At 39.9% G+C, this 17,597-nt stretch overlaps 1 protein-coding gene across 4 annotated transcripts in view; it reads right to left on the reverse strand.

Moving 5' to 3' along the window:
- The window catches only part of LOC119742504 (nesprin-1-like), a 119,761-nt gene that overhangs the window by 44,687 nt on the left and 57,477 nt on the right, over positions 1 to 17,597 (reverse strand). For 3 of the 4 annotated variants that reach the window (XM_038218450.1, XM_038218448.1, XM_038218451.1), the window contains 8 exons: positions 16,429 to 16,665; positions 13,634 to 13,774; positions 7,897 to 8,055; positions 6,851 to 7,063; positions 6,189 to 6,299; positions 5,028 to 5,048; positions 1,545 to 1,739; positions 549 to 674 (listed from right to left, as the gene is read on the reverse strand). In XM_038218450.1, coding sequence (XP_038074378.1) covers positions 549 to 674; positions 1,545 to 1,739; positions 5,028 to 5,048; positions 6,189 to 6,299; positions 6,851 to 7,063; positions 7,897 to 8,055; positions 13,634 to 13,774; positions 16,429 to 16,665 — 1,203 coding nt within the window. The remainder of the gene's footprint in view (positions 1 to 548; positions 675 to 1,544; positions 1,740 to 5,027; positions 5,049 to 6,188; positions 6,300 to 6,850; positions 7,064 to 7,896; positions 8,056 to 13,633; positions 13,775 to 16,428; positions 16,666 to 17,597) is intronic. The other variant, XM_038218449.1, reaches the window with a different exon arrangement.

The following is a 17,597-nucleotide window of genomic DNA, read 5'->3' on the forward strand; positions in this document are numbered from 1 at the left end:
GGGGGTGCTAAAGTTACTAAAGAGTTCCTATTGATTTAAAGATGACAATAATAACTATTTCATCAACACTGCAGTTTGATGAGATTTTTAAAATCCCATTACATTGTTAAAATGTTCCTTTTTTCAGCACACTTCACATTAAAACTTTTGACCTGAAAAAGAAAATGCATCTCATAAAGCAACGGCAGATTTAAAGGCCATTAATCTCACATTAGAAGAGTTTTCACAGACTGGCCAAATATCGAACAAAGTTATTTCTTATAAGAGACTCCATTCACAAGTAAGTTGCCACAGAAAAAAAAAATCATTTTTGCAGTAGCACAATACAAGTGCATTTCTATTTCCGAGTTTTGCTTTCTAAGAAGTTGTCACTGTAAAAGAAAAAAGGTGCTGCAATCAGAAATGTAAGGCACTCTAAATTAAAACAAACATTTCATAACTTTACATTCCCATTGATTGGATAGCCTTTGAATACAGCAGAGGAACAATTACCAAGAACTGAATAATATCAAAGAAAAGATAGAGTAGATCATTTTTGAAATACTTACTTTGTGTTTTTCGAGTTGTTCCCTGAGGTTGCGTGCATCGGTTGCCATGATGTCGTCTCTGCTCAGCTTCTGCTCCGCAGTGTCCAGGAACTCCATGTAGTCCTGGAGGATCTTATGGTACTGCTCCTGAAGACGGAAAACATGACAAGTGTGGGGATTTAGAATGATGTTTTTATTTATTTATTTATTTGTATTTATTTATTTATTTCGTGTTATTTTACCAGGGTAGCCCCATCAGTTGTCAATGAACTGTTCTCCCTGGGGGCCCTGGGAGATAAGATAAGTGGAGGAAGATCCGAGAGGAAAGTAATTGATAATAAAAGAAATGGATTAGAATCGGAATTGAACAGATTACCTTGTTACACAAAGGTACACAATTTCATTGATGAATGCAAAACATGACATTAGAAAAATCTACCCAGCAAAAAGTCATGTACCTGCTAACTGGAGAGGTACTACCAAAAAGTGCTTTATTATCAACCTGGAAAGCCAATGTCACAAACGACCACTCAACTAAAGCAGGGAAACTGAAATCAGCAACTGGTGAAACACAATAAGCTAGGCAGGAGAGGGAACAAACCAGTGCACTGTGCATCCAATCAACCAACAGACAAGCAGCTGCAAGCTAGCTGATTGGAAATCTAGTTAAACCCCTATACCAACTAACCAACCACTTAGCTTAAAACAATGGTGGACACAATAAGATGTCGCTACCTGGTTTGGGTAAATTCTTTAGTATTTGCCCAAATTTACCCAAACCAAATACCGCTTTCCTGTTGTGTCCACCATATCTCAAAAACGCCGATGGGCAGCCAACCAGTATGCTACTTACCAACGAGCTAGAACAACTATCCTATCACCCAACATCAAGGAAATCATTGAACAACCTTCTAACCAACTAGTCAACCAGAAATCACCCACGCCAAATATGGCCAGCATCAACAACACACAACCCAAACACTAGTCTAGCTCCATTCAACCATGCGCCCCTCTTACCTGGACTATCTTGGCTTTTTTGAGATGTCTTCTCCTGGTCCCTGCCTGACGGTACAGGTCCTCCCATCCAGTCTGCAGCATGCTCACTTCATTCCCTACAGCGGGGCTCTGTGGATCCAGACTCAAGAGCTGGTCTCCTTTCTCCACGACCTCTCGCAGTTTGGCCTCATTTTGTTGGATTTCGTTTTCTAATTGCTGTGGGAGCATTTAAAAAAGACTAGGGTTAGAAAGTGCATGCTACTGATCACAACATTCTAGATTTGTAATCAGTCCATCACAAGTCTTCACAAGTCTTCACCAGTACTCACAAATCCATCACAAGTCCATACAAGTCCTCACACGTCCAACAAGTCCTACACAAGTCCATCCCAAGTCCTCACAAGTCTTCACAAGTCCATCCCAAGTCCTCACAAGTCTTCACAAGTCCATCACAAGTCCATCACAAGTCCCTACACGTCCATCACAAGTCCTCAATAATAAGTCCATCACAAGTCCTCACAAGTCTTCATAAGTCCATCACAATCCCTCAAACGTCGACCACAAGTCCTCACAAGTCCATCACAAGTCCTCACAAGTCCATATAAGTCATAACAAGTCACCCAGTCGCAAATGTGACAAGTTATTTACATAAACTGTAAGAAAGGCACTCCTTTGTCAACTTGATCCCCCGCCACTTGCAACAAGACTTTGCGATTTGACTTGTGATTGACTTGATTACCACTCTGCAACATGCTGGTATGGGTCTTCCAGAATGGCTTATCAGAAAAATGTGTACTTGAAATTTGTTACGGTAGCTCTTCAATTGTAAAAACCTGTTGATTATCTTTGTAATCAATAATGCATAAAAGGGGGACAATTAAAAAATGATAACAGAAGCGTTTCTCTTGACTCTTATAAATGACAGTGGGCTGGGCAAAAAACAAGGCCTATAACAATTTCTGCCTATGCAGAGGTTGAGGGTTGGGGGTTGGAAGAGGCTTGGGGGAGGGTGGTACTAAAGAGAGACCGAGTATCATGAATACCGTAATTTCCTGCGGATAAGGCGCGCGGCGGATAAGGCGCAGGTCCCTAAAATCACACACAAAAAATTCAAACGCCAACAGATAAGGCGCACCGCCGCATAAGACGCATGTTTGACCGCACACAGAAGAACACCAGGCGTCACCGGTGTCGGTACATCCCCACAAAGGGGCCATTGTGTTGCCTTAGAACGATCACACTATTCGGAGGATGAATTAAACCGTAACCACAATGGCTGGTCACATGTAGAGCCATGAAGCACTTTTCCCGAGACGATAAGTCCAGTGCGGACAGTGCGAGTCGGTAAAAGCGGCTCAGGAAAGCGTACATCCGGCCCGAGCGCCCTGTTATGCATACAGAGACCGCACGAACCTGCACGTGCAGTGGCCGAACATTTTGTAGAAACACGCTGCGGTGTATCATCAAGTCCGAGCGGTAAAATCTCGTTAAAATATATATTTCAACGGACAAATACATACACAGAGAAGAGAGATCACGTTCTGAGAATTAATTTGCGGAAATTCTCTTTCTCCACCGATGTATGTTATTTTCTACGATCCAAATTGCACGGAACATGCACGGAACATCATGGTCTGGTACCGTACGTAGGCCGTAGTCACTGGTTCCTGGCCCACATCATAGCTTCGATTCTGTAAGCATGCGATGGGAACCAACGAATACTGATGGCACTGCTGCCGCACGGAACATCGCACAGCGGCATGGCTTCGACGACGTGCATCACAAATGCGTCAGAATTATCGGCCTTTTCGTCAAGATTTAGTGTGTCAAGATGAAATAATATCGTGTAAACGATTATGTTGTGCATGCAAATGGCGTGTGTAATATTACTGTGCGTATCGGCGGCTGAAAATGTGATCGGCAATTTGTTTTCTGTGTACGGTGAGTCATTATACTGACACTGTGACAGCTCGGTTACTTCTCCCACGCGGCCTGGGTAAATTTTCCCGTGTCGAAAGTCCAAGTGCGGACAGTGGTCACATTTGACCATTTCTCATTTTACCATCGTCTCGGTAAAACCTTCCAAAAAAAGAGTCCAGTGCGGACACGGCTAAAGTCTAAAGCAGACTTCGAAGATATCCTGTACAATAAACACCCTCAACGTTCACACAATAGAACTTGAGTGAATGCGATTTCCAAACGTTTAAGTAATTCTGATTGCAGCATTTTCGGAATGAAAAAACGGCCACAAAGAAAAACGTTTGTATGACGGCATTGTTGGAACGAAAGCACGAACACTAAGGGGGATCAACGCATTGCGGCATTGTTGGAATGAAAGCACGATCATGGGGGATCAACACATCGCGGCATTGTTGGAATGAAAATACGGTCACAATGTCTGGAGAGTTGAGCCTTGGTTGACTGCATTATTGATTGCGGCATTGAAAGAATTCTTCACACAAAGAAAAACTCAAGCGACACCAGATAAGGCGCACCTGTAGATAAGGCGCAGCGATGTTTTTGTGGTCTAAAAAGTCAGATAAGACGCGTCTTATCCGCAGGAAATTACGGTAATTTCTTTCTGAAAGGGAGCATGGGGAAATGTGGAGCATGGGTCACAGCTGGTGTGGGGAACGGGGGTGGGGAACAGGGGTGGGGATGGGGTGGGGAACAGTGGTGGGCGGGAACGGGGAGGGAACGGGGACAGGGGAAAAGGAAGAATGGGGAAGGGGTGTGAGGAGGGTGGGGGAGGGGGGATCCTAGGAATGTAACTGTTCATCAATGTATGTTTGAAGTGGGCAGGCAAAGACAATGGTGGTATCCCAAGAATGCACCACATTTTCACCAGAAATTACTACGACGACGACAACCATCACAATCAGCTTGAGAGACAGCATATTTCTAGATGTTTTAGAGGATCTGGATTTGAATGCATAGGTACTGCTCCATGCGTGCTCCAGTGAGTTAAGTGCTCTAAAACCCCAACTTGTGAATAATACATTTGGTTTCCCAAGAAGTTAATTAAGAGCGAACATCTGAAAAAAATAATGAAGAGACTGCAAAAAAGTGAAACAACATGGTAAATTACCACTAATTCAGGCTTCAATCGTTATTAGGTTTTAACAAGAAAGTTAACCATGCTTAAATAACCAAGTAACAACCATGCTCCATGTACATGTAGAATATTTACCAACTAAAGGAAGTACAATCCCGAGTGCAAATTTACAAACTTCATTCTCGCCAGAAAAGTCTCCTTAACATACAAACGAAGTTCATAATGCAAGCATGGGCAAAAATTAGAACCCCATTTTTGATACTCCAGTGCACCTGTTAGTTAATAACTACACAATTCCTTTTACCCCCGTTGCTTCCATTTCCAAAAAATGGTTAGTTTACAAACCCAAGCAAGCATTGGACAGGGTATTTGATCTCATTAGAAACTCAATACTGTATCAAGCAGTTTAGAAGGCAAGCAGGAAGTAACTGTATAGCACAATGGCTAACCTGGATTTGTTGTCGGGGATCCTGTTCACAATCACGTCGAAGAAATGAGACAAAATTACACATAGAATGTCACGTGAACAGGCAGCACAGTAAACACAGATCTAACAATCTTCAGTTGCAAATAACCCACAAAGGGAAGCTGACTAGGTGCCGGACGTCGCATGTTCAAACCCCGTTCCAGTCAGTTTCTTTGTGCAATTTTAAAATCCTCAGTTGCCCTAGGCATCACTGCAAACTCAATTGACAACTTTCAATGGAAGGCAACAGGCCCAATGGCTGTAGGCTCATAGGTTTGATGCGCACGACGCCATTTACAATAAGCCAGTTCAGAGTTGTGGAACATAAGCACGTCGTGATTCGATTCGATGACTTTCGCTTTGGAATAATTTTTTTTTTTTTCAATTCAACGTGTTGGTTTATGTTTTTTTTTTTTCAATTCAACGTGTTGGTTTATGCTACACTGCTTTCAAAACGTGAATGTCAAAATGCTTCATGCTCACTTGAAAATTCCATTTCATGGGTATCTTGATTTTAAACGCATATGGCAGATTGTTTACCCAAAAGTGTTCTCTTGTGAGATTAGGGCATGAAATATAACTTGAGTCAAGGGCAATAAAAAACACACGGTCACATGTACTTTGTCTTCTTTGCCCTTGAACATGTATTACAAAGTTTTCAGTGAATGACAATTCATTAAACAGTGAAGTTCTTTGATATTAATACAAAGGGTAGTAAGGACTTTTTAATCTTGGCTTTTCCCCTTTACTGACATAATTCTACAATTTTTCATACGAGTCATTCCATAAATTTGAGGTCCATTTTTCTTGCTGTCCCTGTTATTTCTGACATCTACGATTTAATAATTCTGGTTGCACCCTTTTATGCAGTCGTCCTCTGAGAGTGACTATGAATAGCAAACTACCAACTCAACAAATACTTGAATGGCAAATTACACAATTCAGAGGTAACAGGGACATCCAGGAAAAAAACAGGGACCCAAAATTTAGAATGACCCATATTCTGCAATTATGTTGGTGAAAAGTAAAATCAGTTACGAAATCTACATCACACCAGTGCAGGAATTCAACCAGATCTTTTCAAGGACCAACTGTTCTCGGAATTTTCGAAGTAACATTTGCGTATTTGGAATGAACTCCTTACCTGGTTGTGATTGATCTTGTCTTCTAATGAGACCGCATTCTCGGAATCCTCTTGGCTGGTTAGTCTCTTCTTGGCATCACTCAACCAGCCTTGGAAGACTTGTACATCATCCTGAGTCAAAAAAATTAAACAAAAATCAAGAAAACATAACATAAAATCAAGCACATGATGAGAAATGAGGACGTTTGTTTAAAAAAAAAGACTGTGGCAGAATAGATACAATTTGTAAAAAGCTACTTCAAAAGTGCAACTTGGTAACGTAAAGTTAAAACTTGACTCCTCAAGTCAAACTTAATTTGTTGGGTTGGGTCTTAAGCGTCGCATTTTTACGCCTCTAATCTGGGAACCAGTGGTCTCACCGGGATTTTAATTCAAGTTTGGAGCAATTACAAAAATGATGCTTTTAGACAAAGTTAAGGAGTGGGTTTTTTTTTTCTGTAAGGGTGGGTGGAAATTAAAATGAACTTATTTTTCATGTGGCACAAAGTTTTCCAAAGTGTTGTGCCTTTTTCCAGCACAGGGGGAATTCTCCACTGTTTCAGTCATCGTGGGTATGTCTATTGAGATTGCTAGAACTAGAGAAGGGAATATAGGTACAACTGACTTGTAAAGATGTATACCTATTTGTAAACCCAATCAATGTAATGGACTTTATACCATACCTGGAAAGCCTTTTGTCTCCTGTTCTTCTCCTGGAGTTCTTCCTCTCGTTGTTGGGCCTCCGTCTCTAGCGTGGACATCCTGGAGTTGAGATCAGTCAACGCTTGCTGGATCAGCTGCCGGCTCTGCTCATTGGTTTCCAGGAGGACGGCCTGGCAGGACTCATTCATGACTTCCAGCTGGTCCTGGAAGGAGTGGATTTCATCTTGGAGAACCTGGGGAAAAAAGGGAAGTTAAGAAATATCACAAGCGTTAGAGGCATAACTGAATAAAAGGGATGAAAATGTCTTCAACAAAAAAATAAACGGCTAGTTCTGGAGAAATTTTGATGGACATTTGATTTGACTTGTGATAGATGTGTTAACAGTTGTTAACAATTCTGTTTCACACATATTAGAGAAGGGAATATAGGAGAGGGTGGGCCTTGCAAATTCGGAAGTATCACATTTGATTTTAAAACCCTGCAAAATGCAACAATGTATGAAAAGGAAGGAAACCATCTTAACCCTGACAGACAGTTCCACAATATTCATGTATGCACCAGGTCTGCTGAATTTCTCACATATAGTTTACTCAGAAGGAAACAATTGCAATAAATGGTTGATCCTTTTGATTTTGGTGTTCTGTTGTTTCCGCAGAGATTTTAACTTTTGGCGTGAAATTCTGGTCAGTGGCTCGGCCCTGACTGAAACCATTTTAATGGTCCTATCTGTATACAGACAACCTATGAATGGGGAACAGGTTTTAGCTTCTGCTACATGTACTTGAGTAAAAAAAGAAAAGAAGAGATTTCCCGAAAAATTTGTAGTCCTTTTTGTATTGTGGGTTGAAAAAAAATCTGTAAATGGCCTAAGAGAATTTGCGGCAGAAAAAGGTTTCTTGAGGAGGGGTGAGGGGAGGACCATAAACTCCTTGGAAATGAGCCCGTAACTACTTAGGAAAAGACTGCTCCCAAAGGCCTTTTCCGTCTTTGTTTTTGCTTTTTGGGCTCTACAAGCAATGTGCATCCCTGCCCTAAGACACTGCCAGTTTTGTTAAGAATCCTTACAGCGTGGTCATCCAGCTGTGTCTGCGTATCTTTCTGCCAGTTGGAGGAGAAGAGTTTGAGCTGCATGTTGTCCAGCCAACCAGAGACTCTCTGTAGAGCCGTCTGGTAGGCTGTCTGGAACTCATAGGCCTGCTCTAGTCGGGTCTGCTGATCCTCAACCTAAAGATGAAAAAGAAGAAAAGAAAATAGGAAATCACTTATGTGATTGGTTTTGCATCAGTCAGGCATTGACTCTAATACTAGGTTTAAATTAAAATAACTATCCCTCAGTTGGCAGAGCACCGGCCCAAGTTTTCAGAGGTAGCTGGTTCAAACCCTGCTCCAGTCAATTTCTTTGTTCAATGATATAGTTATCATTTATACACCTAGCCAGTTTCCCTTTCCGGTTTATATAAAAAATTTAACTTACAATAATGTAATTTTGTCAGTGCTGTCCAAAATATATAAACCTTGCCTTAGTTGCCTATGACATTCTTCTTCATTGCATCTGATGAAGTACAAGTAGCTGAAAGCTCATGCAAATTATTCTTGTTGTCACTCTTTAAAGTGCTATACATCTGTTCCACCTGTCAGTGGTTAAGACAGCTGCACCGGTAAGCAGGATGTCAGGGATTCGAGCCCCACCCAAACCAAGCTTGTGAACTTTGTTCTTCTAAGCACTAGGACAGCACTCAGTATATAGTGCATATACAGTAAGAGTTGGATTAATTCAATTCAAATACTGAATGTTATCCAGTAAGAGAAAATCTGAAACCAAAATCCAAAAAAATTGAAACTCCAGTATCCAAATCAATTCACCATCTCTTTAAAATAAGCGTCATTTATTACTGGCAACGGTGTAACCAGCATCAGGTTAAAGGGAATATACAACATTCGTTTTTGCTGTAATTTTCAAAAAACAATTTGGGGGTTGGTATTTTATAGTAAAATATTGTAACACTGACTTGTTTGAAGTGTTGTGCTCAAAGACGTTGGAAAACCAAGGAAAAACAATCATGTTCCTGTGGTCTGGTTCCCTGACCCCACTTAAGATGAAACAAAGCAATTTATAGACGTCAGGGAATTATAAGGTCAGGGAACCAGTCTAGCTAGCTTGTACACGTTCATAGGTGGGTAATCGATTGCCAAAAAAGTGTTGACTAACTAAATATGGTAAATTGGGGGCAGTATTTGAAAAAAAAACAAAGCCAGTTTTTCCCAACGGCTGGCATTTTACTTTGAAATTAGAGCACACCAGGTGCCATGATTTCAGACGATGCTTGAGACTGTCATTCATTAACAGTCCAGTAAGGTATTTCATAATAATTTGGAAGTTATATTTTTTGATGTTTCAAATGTTGTATATTCCCGTTAAGAATGTTTTGTTTTTTACTTGCCTTTCCCTCTGTGACATGGGTTCAAATACCCGACCTACCAGCAAGCTGGCATATGAATTAGGCTTTGTAAACTAAGCCCTTTCACTCAAATACCAACTCATGGGCAACAACAGAACACCAGTAAAATACCAGCAAAAACATGAATGTTTTAAAACAACTCTGAAATGTAACCCAATGAATAGCCCTACGGCCAGGTAAGCCTGTTCGATATCCATTTATTTTTAAATCGGCAAATCGTGAAAAAAATATCGGATATCGCGATATTATCGTGATGACGTCATTTTTCCATTCATGGAACAATGGAAAAAAAAAAAAAAAAAAAAAAAAAAAACCTGACCGAAGTCACGATCCACTGCCGTGAAAAAGACCCAATATGTCCTGAACAAAATCGTCAAGTTTATTTGACTAGAGTCTCATTTACTTTGCCAATTTAGGTAGAAAATAAATTCCACATTCAAACATCGAAAACAAAATTACATTGAAATGTTGGATAAAAATGTGCAAATAGAAATCCATATCGAGGAAAGAACGAAGCACTAGCACGCAATTGCACGCCGCATTGACATGATCCCCACGTGCACTCATAGTACAGCCCACACCATTGCGGCAAGGGTGTGCTTCATTGAAAACAATTTACCAGTATTTCCATCTTTTCAGAATTACAAATAATATTTTTTAATGGAGTCCGAAATATTTCCTGGTTCAGAAAAAGTTCTTCATCGTTACAAACTAATAAAATATTTTTTTTTCTAAAGATTTGTTTCGAAAAACGATGTTAACTCCAAAATGAGGGTGAAGCACCCCTTTACAAAAATTAATGGATCAGTCCAATTTCTTGTGACGCATTTTCTGTTCTGTGAACGAAATAAAAGGCACGACTGAACAGTTGGTTTTCGACGTTTTTTGTTGCTGAAAATATGAACAGATTTCATAAGTCTGGGACAGTTTTGGCACTAAGCAAGTGTAAGTGCCCAGGCACAACCACGGAAGAGAAGGAACGAGTCAGGAAAATACGTGCAGGAAAATTTGATCTAGTTCGCCTGCGTGGAGTCGTCCCAGCCCAGCGGCAATTTTTTTTTTCTCTCCCAAACGCGTACGACATCCGCAATACGCTATGGCGTTTTGGACTATACTTTTCTAAAAACATGAGAAGAAAATCAAAAAAAGAAATATAAGAAATTCGGGCTTTATTTCCCTTTTTAATAAAATCCTCCAAAGCCTCAGGTTAGAAAATAATAATAAAAAAAAAATCATCTGCAATACCGTGATTCGAACCCGCAACCTCGCGGTATAAAACACAATAAATTATCGACTGAGCTGTCACATTGCTCGCTTCAAAATTGGAAAACTAGGCCTAATAAATATATAATGCCCACGTATCATAAAAGTATCGTAGAGGGCGCTTTACGTGCGTATGCGGATGTCGTTTGGTGCTGGAAAAAGAAAATTTGCGGGCTCGGCGTGGTCTCCTCTAGCCGCGTGCCGAAACGAAACATTCACTTCTCAACGTCCTAATCTACAATTCAAGCACATGTATTTGGCACCGTATTTTCTTTGCGAAATGTCAGAGACTTTGTTTCCCTTCGGTTAACTCCACGCACGTGATTACGATTTTGGCACTTGGTATGTGGGGTGAAATTGTGGTGTTTGTACTGCACCACGTGCAGTGTGGAAGACGCAAAATCCAATACACGTGACGTTAGTCAGTTGGTTCCGCCCCTGAATAGGTAAGACCTCGCGGTACATACAATGCGGTAACAGTGAATTTGTGGTTTGCGGTTTTTCATGGGAGCGCTTTAGCGACTGTAAGAAACTGAGAGGGATTGACTTTGGTTACAAAAGTGGTACCTCAAAAGAATATCGCGGTATTTTTCGGCATATCGAATTTCACGATGTGCCGATTTTTTTTTATGAGATCGATACGATTTCCGATATGAAAATTTAATCGAAATATCGTGAAATATCGTCATACCGAACAGGCTTGCGGCCAGGGCCCATAATGTCACTGAGCTTCGAATGACTAACTGTGGAATACCAGCAGAAGTTAACTTCGTACAACATCTAATGCAGACATAATGACCATTATATCAACGGCCAGCTGTCATGACGATTTCTGCCTATGGGAGACTATGCATAAATCTATCGGTATTTTTATGTACGCCTAATAATGTGATATTGCAACAATTTGACAATTCTTGTTGATACTACTTGATCACATTTACAAATAGACCTTCAATGTCTAATTTTCCTACAATCAACATTCTACTGAACAAACTGTATTGGTTTCTGTCAATGATCAATTGTGTGCCAAATGTCAAGTTCATCAACCTGTTTATTGTGGCCATTTTGAGTTCAATATTCTCTGTAGAAAAATGTTAACAAAAAATGCTTAAATATTTTTGGTGAAAAAGCTCACTATTGTAGACTGAAAAAACAACTTTAAGTGTTCAAGCAATTTTATAATGTTAAAATAACATTCTGGATATATAAATAAGATTCTGTTCTTTAAAAATGTCAGAAACTACATGTCAGAAAACAAATTTGTTGATGCCTTATACAAGTAAGGTTTTTTTTTTTTAATTATTTGTATTTAAATTTAAACTGATATACAGTAACTATCAAGGATGTTTTTTTCCAACACAATATCCAACATTATTCTTACCCCATCCCACTGTATATGGCCACATACTTCTGGGCCACTGCACTTTACATGTATTCCACAACCTTGCAAAAATTCACTCCAGAAAAAAAACAACGTCTCACATCACTGCTCTCGACCACAAACCTCAACTCACAATTTGGTCCTACCCATTTGGTTTCAACGTGTGGTTTTCAGGACTAAGAATAGATACAATGGATCCGCTTGGATGTAAACCTTGACTTACAATGCTCAATAACAAAAAAGTTCAGCAAACACTGGTTTATTGGCTGGATTTTCAAAAATGCCTGACTGGAAGTTTGTTAAACTGTATCTGATGTAGGTTTAACTGTACAATTATCTTGAGGTTTGCAAAATGGATCCATTCTATATACTTTTAATCTATCTAAATTAAGAATTTTCAATAAGCATGAACTTCACACAAACTGTTCATAAAATAATGAAGTCCAGCACACACATACCTAACACGTCTTATACATGTATACAGGTGATTCACTGAAATTCAAAAAAATTGGGGATTTTTAAAATCTATTTTTGACACTTAATTATTGAGAATACTACTCACAGCCTGTTACTGAACAAATCCATTTTGATACGAAAAAGAGATACAGCTACTAAACCACTTTAACTTATTCAACTAACCACTTTTAAGTTCTCAAAGCCAGGGCCAGATTAAGCGTTCCATAGACCCTAGGCACCAGCGCTCCGTAGGCCCTGCCCCTGTGTGTGTGCGGGCCCTGGCCTACATGGCATTGTGGGGAGGTTTTTCATTGTTAAAATGACCAGGACCGAGTTGTGGGGACATTTTGCTGTCCCCACAGCATTTTTGGTCCCCACAGTGTTTTCGGTCCCCACAAATACCTCGTACAGACGAGTGCATGTCCCCACAACTACGGAACAAGAATGTGTGTGCTTTATGGCACACCCCAGCAGGCCCCAAACATGTTTCGTAATCCGGGCCTGCTGAAAGCCACATTACTGAAAAAGCTTTTTTTTTTTTTTTTAAAGCTAGAAATGGCTGGAATTCCGGTACCAATTTACAGATGAAGGTAAGCACCATGTTTTAAGTGTTTGTAAGACCTGATATTGAAATTCCATACCAATCCTGCTCTGTTTCGTATTTGTATAGTGGATTTCAATTAGTTTCTTCAGCACACACAAAAAATGAGGCAAGTACTGCTGCAAACTGCTGGATCAAGACTGCGCCCCAAACCAAAGTAAATAAAAACACTCAAGCAAATATTTAATGTCAACTTGTCGTTTCTATCGATTGCATTCCACATGCTGGCATCTAATTCCAAATTGATAGGAACTGGAGTCATCAAGCTCTGGATGTAGGGTACACGACATGTACGCTTACATGTGGGTTAATGTAATCAGACAAGTCAATAATCAATGTATATTTAATTAAAGGCAGACGTACAGAAACAAATTAATATGATGGACCCAGGACACCAACATTTTTTGGCATGACTAACTTGAAGGATTTTGGTGGATTCGGGATACTAAAAGTGCTCAAGGGGTTGGGGTTAAGAGATGTCAACATGACTCCCTAACAATCAGAAAGCCCTATCTGATTAACCTGGCTATGGCTTGCAATAACACTAGCTCCTATGGAAGCCGCTGCAGCCACTTCCCACAGACAGCCATAGCTGCGTAATTCAGCTGCAGCCTCAAGTTAAAGAAAGTGACTAGCCATTACCTGAGATTGCATATTCTCCCAGCACTGACTGAGAGCCTTCAAGGATGCTTGCATGTCCTCCTCTGCCTCCTCTGACCTGTCTGGGAGGTCAAAGGTCAAAGTTCGCCAGGTTGGGGCAGGGTAGTGCATACCGTTAGTCTCCTGCAAGGAAACAAGCACATTTTTAATTAATAAAAGTAACTGGTTGGTCTCAGTTTGTGTCCAGAGCCCTGATTTTTTTATGTATATATAACCATTTCTTTTGCTGTCATCACCATAGTTTTCTTTGGGCCCAATTAGCTTTAGTTAAGTGTTGGCAGTCATCATAGCCAAATAATAATGGCTTAAAATACTGTAAGTTTCCATTTTGCCTCTAAATATGATTTCTTTAGGGATGACAAGTCTGATGATTTTAGTCTGTTTTCAGAAATAAATCTATCATTGAAAGGGGAAGATCTAAATCAACAAAATATTAGAAAAGAGGAGTCTGTTTGTGACAAAATACACACTACCAAAAAATGAAAAATAAATTCACAAACGTTTTCATGAAATACCATGCCACTATTCAAAATGGGACAAATAACAGACGAATAACAAAACCTTCATAACTACCTCTCACTATACATGTATAACAAGTGCATCCTGTTGGTAATACTCATTGCTAAACATGGACACAATTTATGCAAATTGAGGGTTTCCAATACCAAAGGTGCTGGATGTTTGCAAACAAATGAAATGTCTTTACTTGGGTCACAAGCTCAAAGGTTAAAAGCCCATAGGTAAATGCTTCAGCTGCGGATCAATGATGTAATCATTTTGGAAAGCACTCAGCCTTCCTTCTTTCACTCTGCCCTCGGTCCATCATTGCCCAGCCCTCAATCATCCAAGTGTAAGGACCAGGATACAACAGCCAAGGTTGACATGAGAGGCATAAAATTCTCCTGTATTTCAGAGCAGGAGCTCTCGTTCGATGGTGAAATTATTAGGAAGCGCATGGTCACAGAAGAACAGTGCACTGTGAGATTAACCACTCATGCGCATCGAATAATTGACTGCCGACGTTAGGTTGTGTCATAGGGGGTCATCTTGAATATGCACTGTGTCTTTTGCTAGCATGGGGTCAATACGAATGATCTAATTCCTCTTCTTAAACAGTAATGATTCAATTCTTTCGAGGACATTGTTCATTTTTTAAAACTCATTATGTGTGTCACTTCACAAATTCAATTTGTTGAAATTTCAATTACAAATCAATTTCAATTTCATGTTATTGAAATAATTTTCAATGAGTACTGTAAATGTCAGTGGATTTTTTGTTTAATGTGTCATTCATAAGTGGATATAACATTTATATTAATAGTAAAATAAAAATAAAAAAACCAAATGTATTTTTGGAGGAAAAACTTGAAAATAGCACGGGATTGCATCTTTAAGAGAATCCTTAATGAAGCCTTGTTATTCAAGTGATTTGAGTTTTGAAGTCAGTTGATAACATCAAAACTTTGAACTCTGAGACATCTGCGGATATAGCATGTTTTATTCCCAAAAGTAGACACTCCTAGATTGCTGTAAATTAAATAACAAACAACAAATTATTCAAATGACTATCGCAAACTACACTATTTACTTTGACCAGGGCTTCGACGAGGGAATGGAAACCATCTCTAATTCCAATATTTGTTACTGTTTCAGGAAAGCCCTAGGGACGTTTCTTATTGAAGTGTTCCAGCAGCACGTTCCCCCCTCTGAGTAATCCAGAGTGTGATATCGGCCACATCACGCGATGAATATTTCATCTGTTTCTCGAAGCTCGTGGGCTCGAGACCCTTGGGTCACCATCACAGATGAGGGTATGGTGGGCACCGGCTACATTATCAACGGTGCCCTTCGGTGTGTGATTTGGTGCCCTACAGCCGTGTGCAGTGTGGATTATTTGTCTGGGTATATTGCATTAACTGGTCTCTGCGTTCAGTGTTTAAGCCACCTTAGGGAATACTGAGGAGCATGCTGCACTGAAAGGATGTATTTTGTCGACCTTAATTGACTACATTTACTCATGAGAGAGAAACATTTCTGTTCATAAAATCGAAAGTCGTAAATTAATTCTCAAGATGAGCAAAGGAAAAGGCACTTACAAGAAAAATAGGTTAAACTAAAGATGAAGATATTATTAATGAGGCCGTTCCCACAAAACCTGTGTGATTTATATAACACTGTGTTATTGTTATGACAGTGTGTAACACTATCACATGTACTATGACAATTTTTTGATTAGATTTTGATTTTTCCGAGTTGTGGGACACACAAGGAAAAAGTAAGAATTTCAAGGAAAAAGTAGGAAAAATAGGAGCAAGGTAAAGAAACTAGGAAAAACTTAGAAGAACAAATACTTGAAAGCCTGTCATTAAAAGTTTATTCAGCAAATTCTGCTGTGGCCTAATCTCTGGCTCCAGAATAAACATCAAAATCAAAATGCAAAACTCTGAACTTAAGTCTCATATAATAGGATTTTATATTCCTGAATAAAATCATGTGGACAAACACTGTGGTAAAGAGCTTCACAGAGTGTTTCATCAAGCCGAGTATAAACCAGTTCGGTATTTCAATGACAGGAGGTCATTCAGGATAACATCGCTGAAGTGATGTTACGCGGTGTAACGTGCACGTCTATTCTGCTCATAACTGACACGCATGCGCCCGCGTGTTCATGTGCCTTCGATAGTTTGATCATCCTGAATGACTTGTGACCCACATCACTGTGCACATGCGCAGTTGAAATACTCACTGGCTTATTTGACTGACTTGACTTCACCCACCTTAGGTCTGGCGTACTCCAGAGACGCAAGCAGCTGCTGTTTCCTCTCTGCTTCTTGGGCTGAGATCTCCTGCCACTTGGCTCTCATCTCAGACAGCTCCGGGTCCAAATCCTCCTTGCCGTTCACTTCCCCGTCGTGGTCTGCGGGGGCGCTGTTCGGCTGGCTGCGGCGTCGCGTGCCGCGGCGGGCCACGGATTTCAGCAGGGCTTGGTGGGCGGATAGCTCCTCCTCCAGTCTCTGTGGTTGGATGAATAAAAAGAAATAATGGACGGATTTGGGACAGAGCTATTATTCATGACGTCTGTCGCTAGATTTGTATTGTTCATTGGTAACTTACTTTCTGCACCTTTCTGCTTGCATCCTTGGACAAATAGTGGTACTGTGGAGTGATCATTCAAGAGCAAGTAACTATGGGCCTCTTACTGATAAAATAGTTTCCTTTACAAAGATGATGATGAAGCTAACACAAGACAGGGACAAGACACACTGACCAGAAGTAAGCAAAATGTGCACAATTGTTGACAAAGTAGCAAGGAAAATATTTAAATTAATTTGGAATTACCTGGAGTCACAATATTCATTAAAAAAAAACCTAAAAACAGTTTGAAGTTTTGAGGTGAAGAGAGGTTTTCAATTTCCCAGAATTGTTGAGTTAGTGAATTCCACAGCCTGTGTCCCTCACACTTGATAGTCTTTTGAGTAAATGACAAATATGTCTTGCAAATGAATTATGGGCTTATAAAGTTTTGAACATTGTCCAACTTGAGTGTTAATCCAAAAGTGGTTGGCAGACAAATTCTTAGGATTTTCCTTTGACATGCTGAAGCCAACCCTGACTTTTTAACCTGAACGTTCCAATTTGTTTAACCTTAACATACGTTCCCGAGATTTTGTGATAATTGCATCACTAATATCAAAACCAGCTCCAAAAAGAACGTTAAAAAGTGTATGCATAGTTCATCTGATGACGCTGACAAATGTCTTGTACATGTTTATTTTACACTTCAAGTTATAGCATGTACATGTAGAGCCTTTGTTAATCTCAATCTCAATGTGTGGTAACATCTATAACAAAATCTATCACAAACGTATGAGACAAATGACAAGAAAACAAATAGACTTGACAGGGAAGAGAATCCTATTCAAAATGTGTGTACATGTATGTCAAA

Source organism: Patiria miniata, unplaced genomic scaffold, assembly GCF_015706575.1.
Source record: "Patiria miniata isolate m_02_andy unplaced genomic scaffold, ASM1570657v1 HiC_scaffold_6, whole genome shotgun sequence".
Lineage (NCBI taxonomy): Eukaryota > Metazoa > Echinodermata > Asteroidea > Valvatida > Asterinidae > Patiria > Patiria miniata.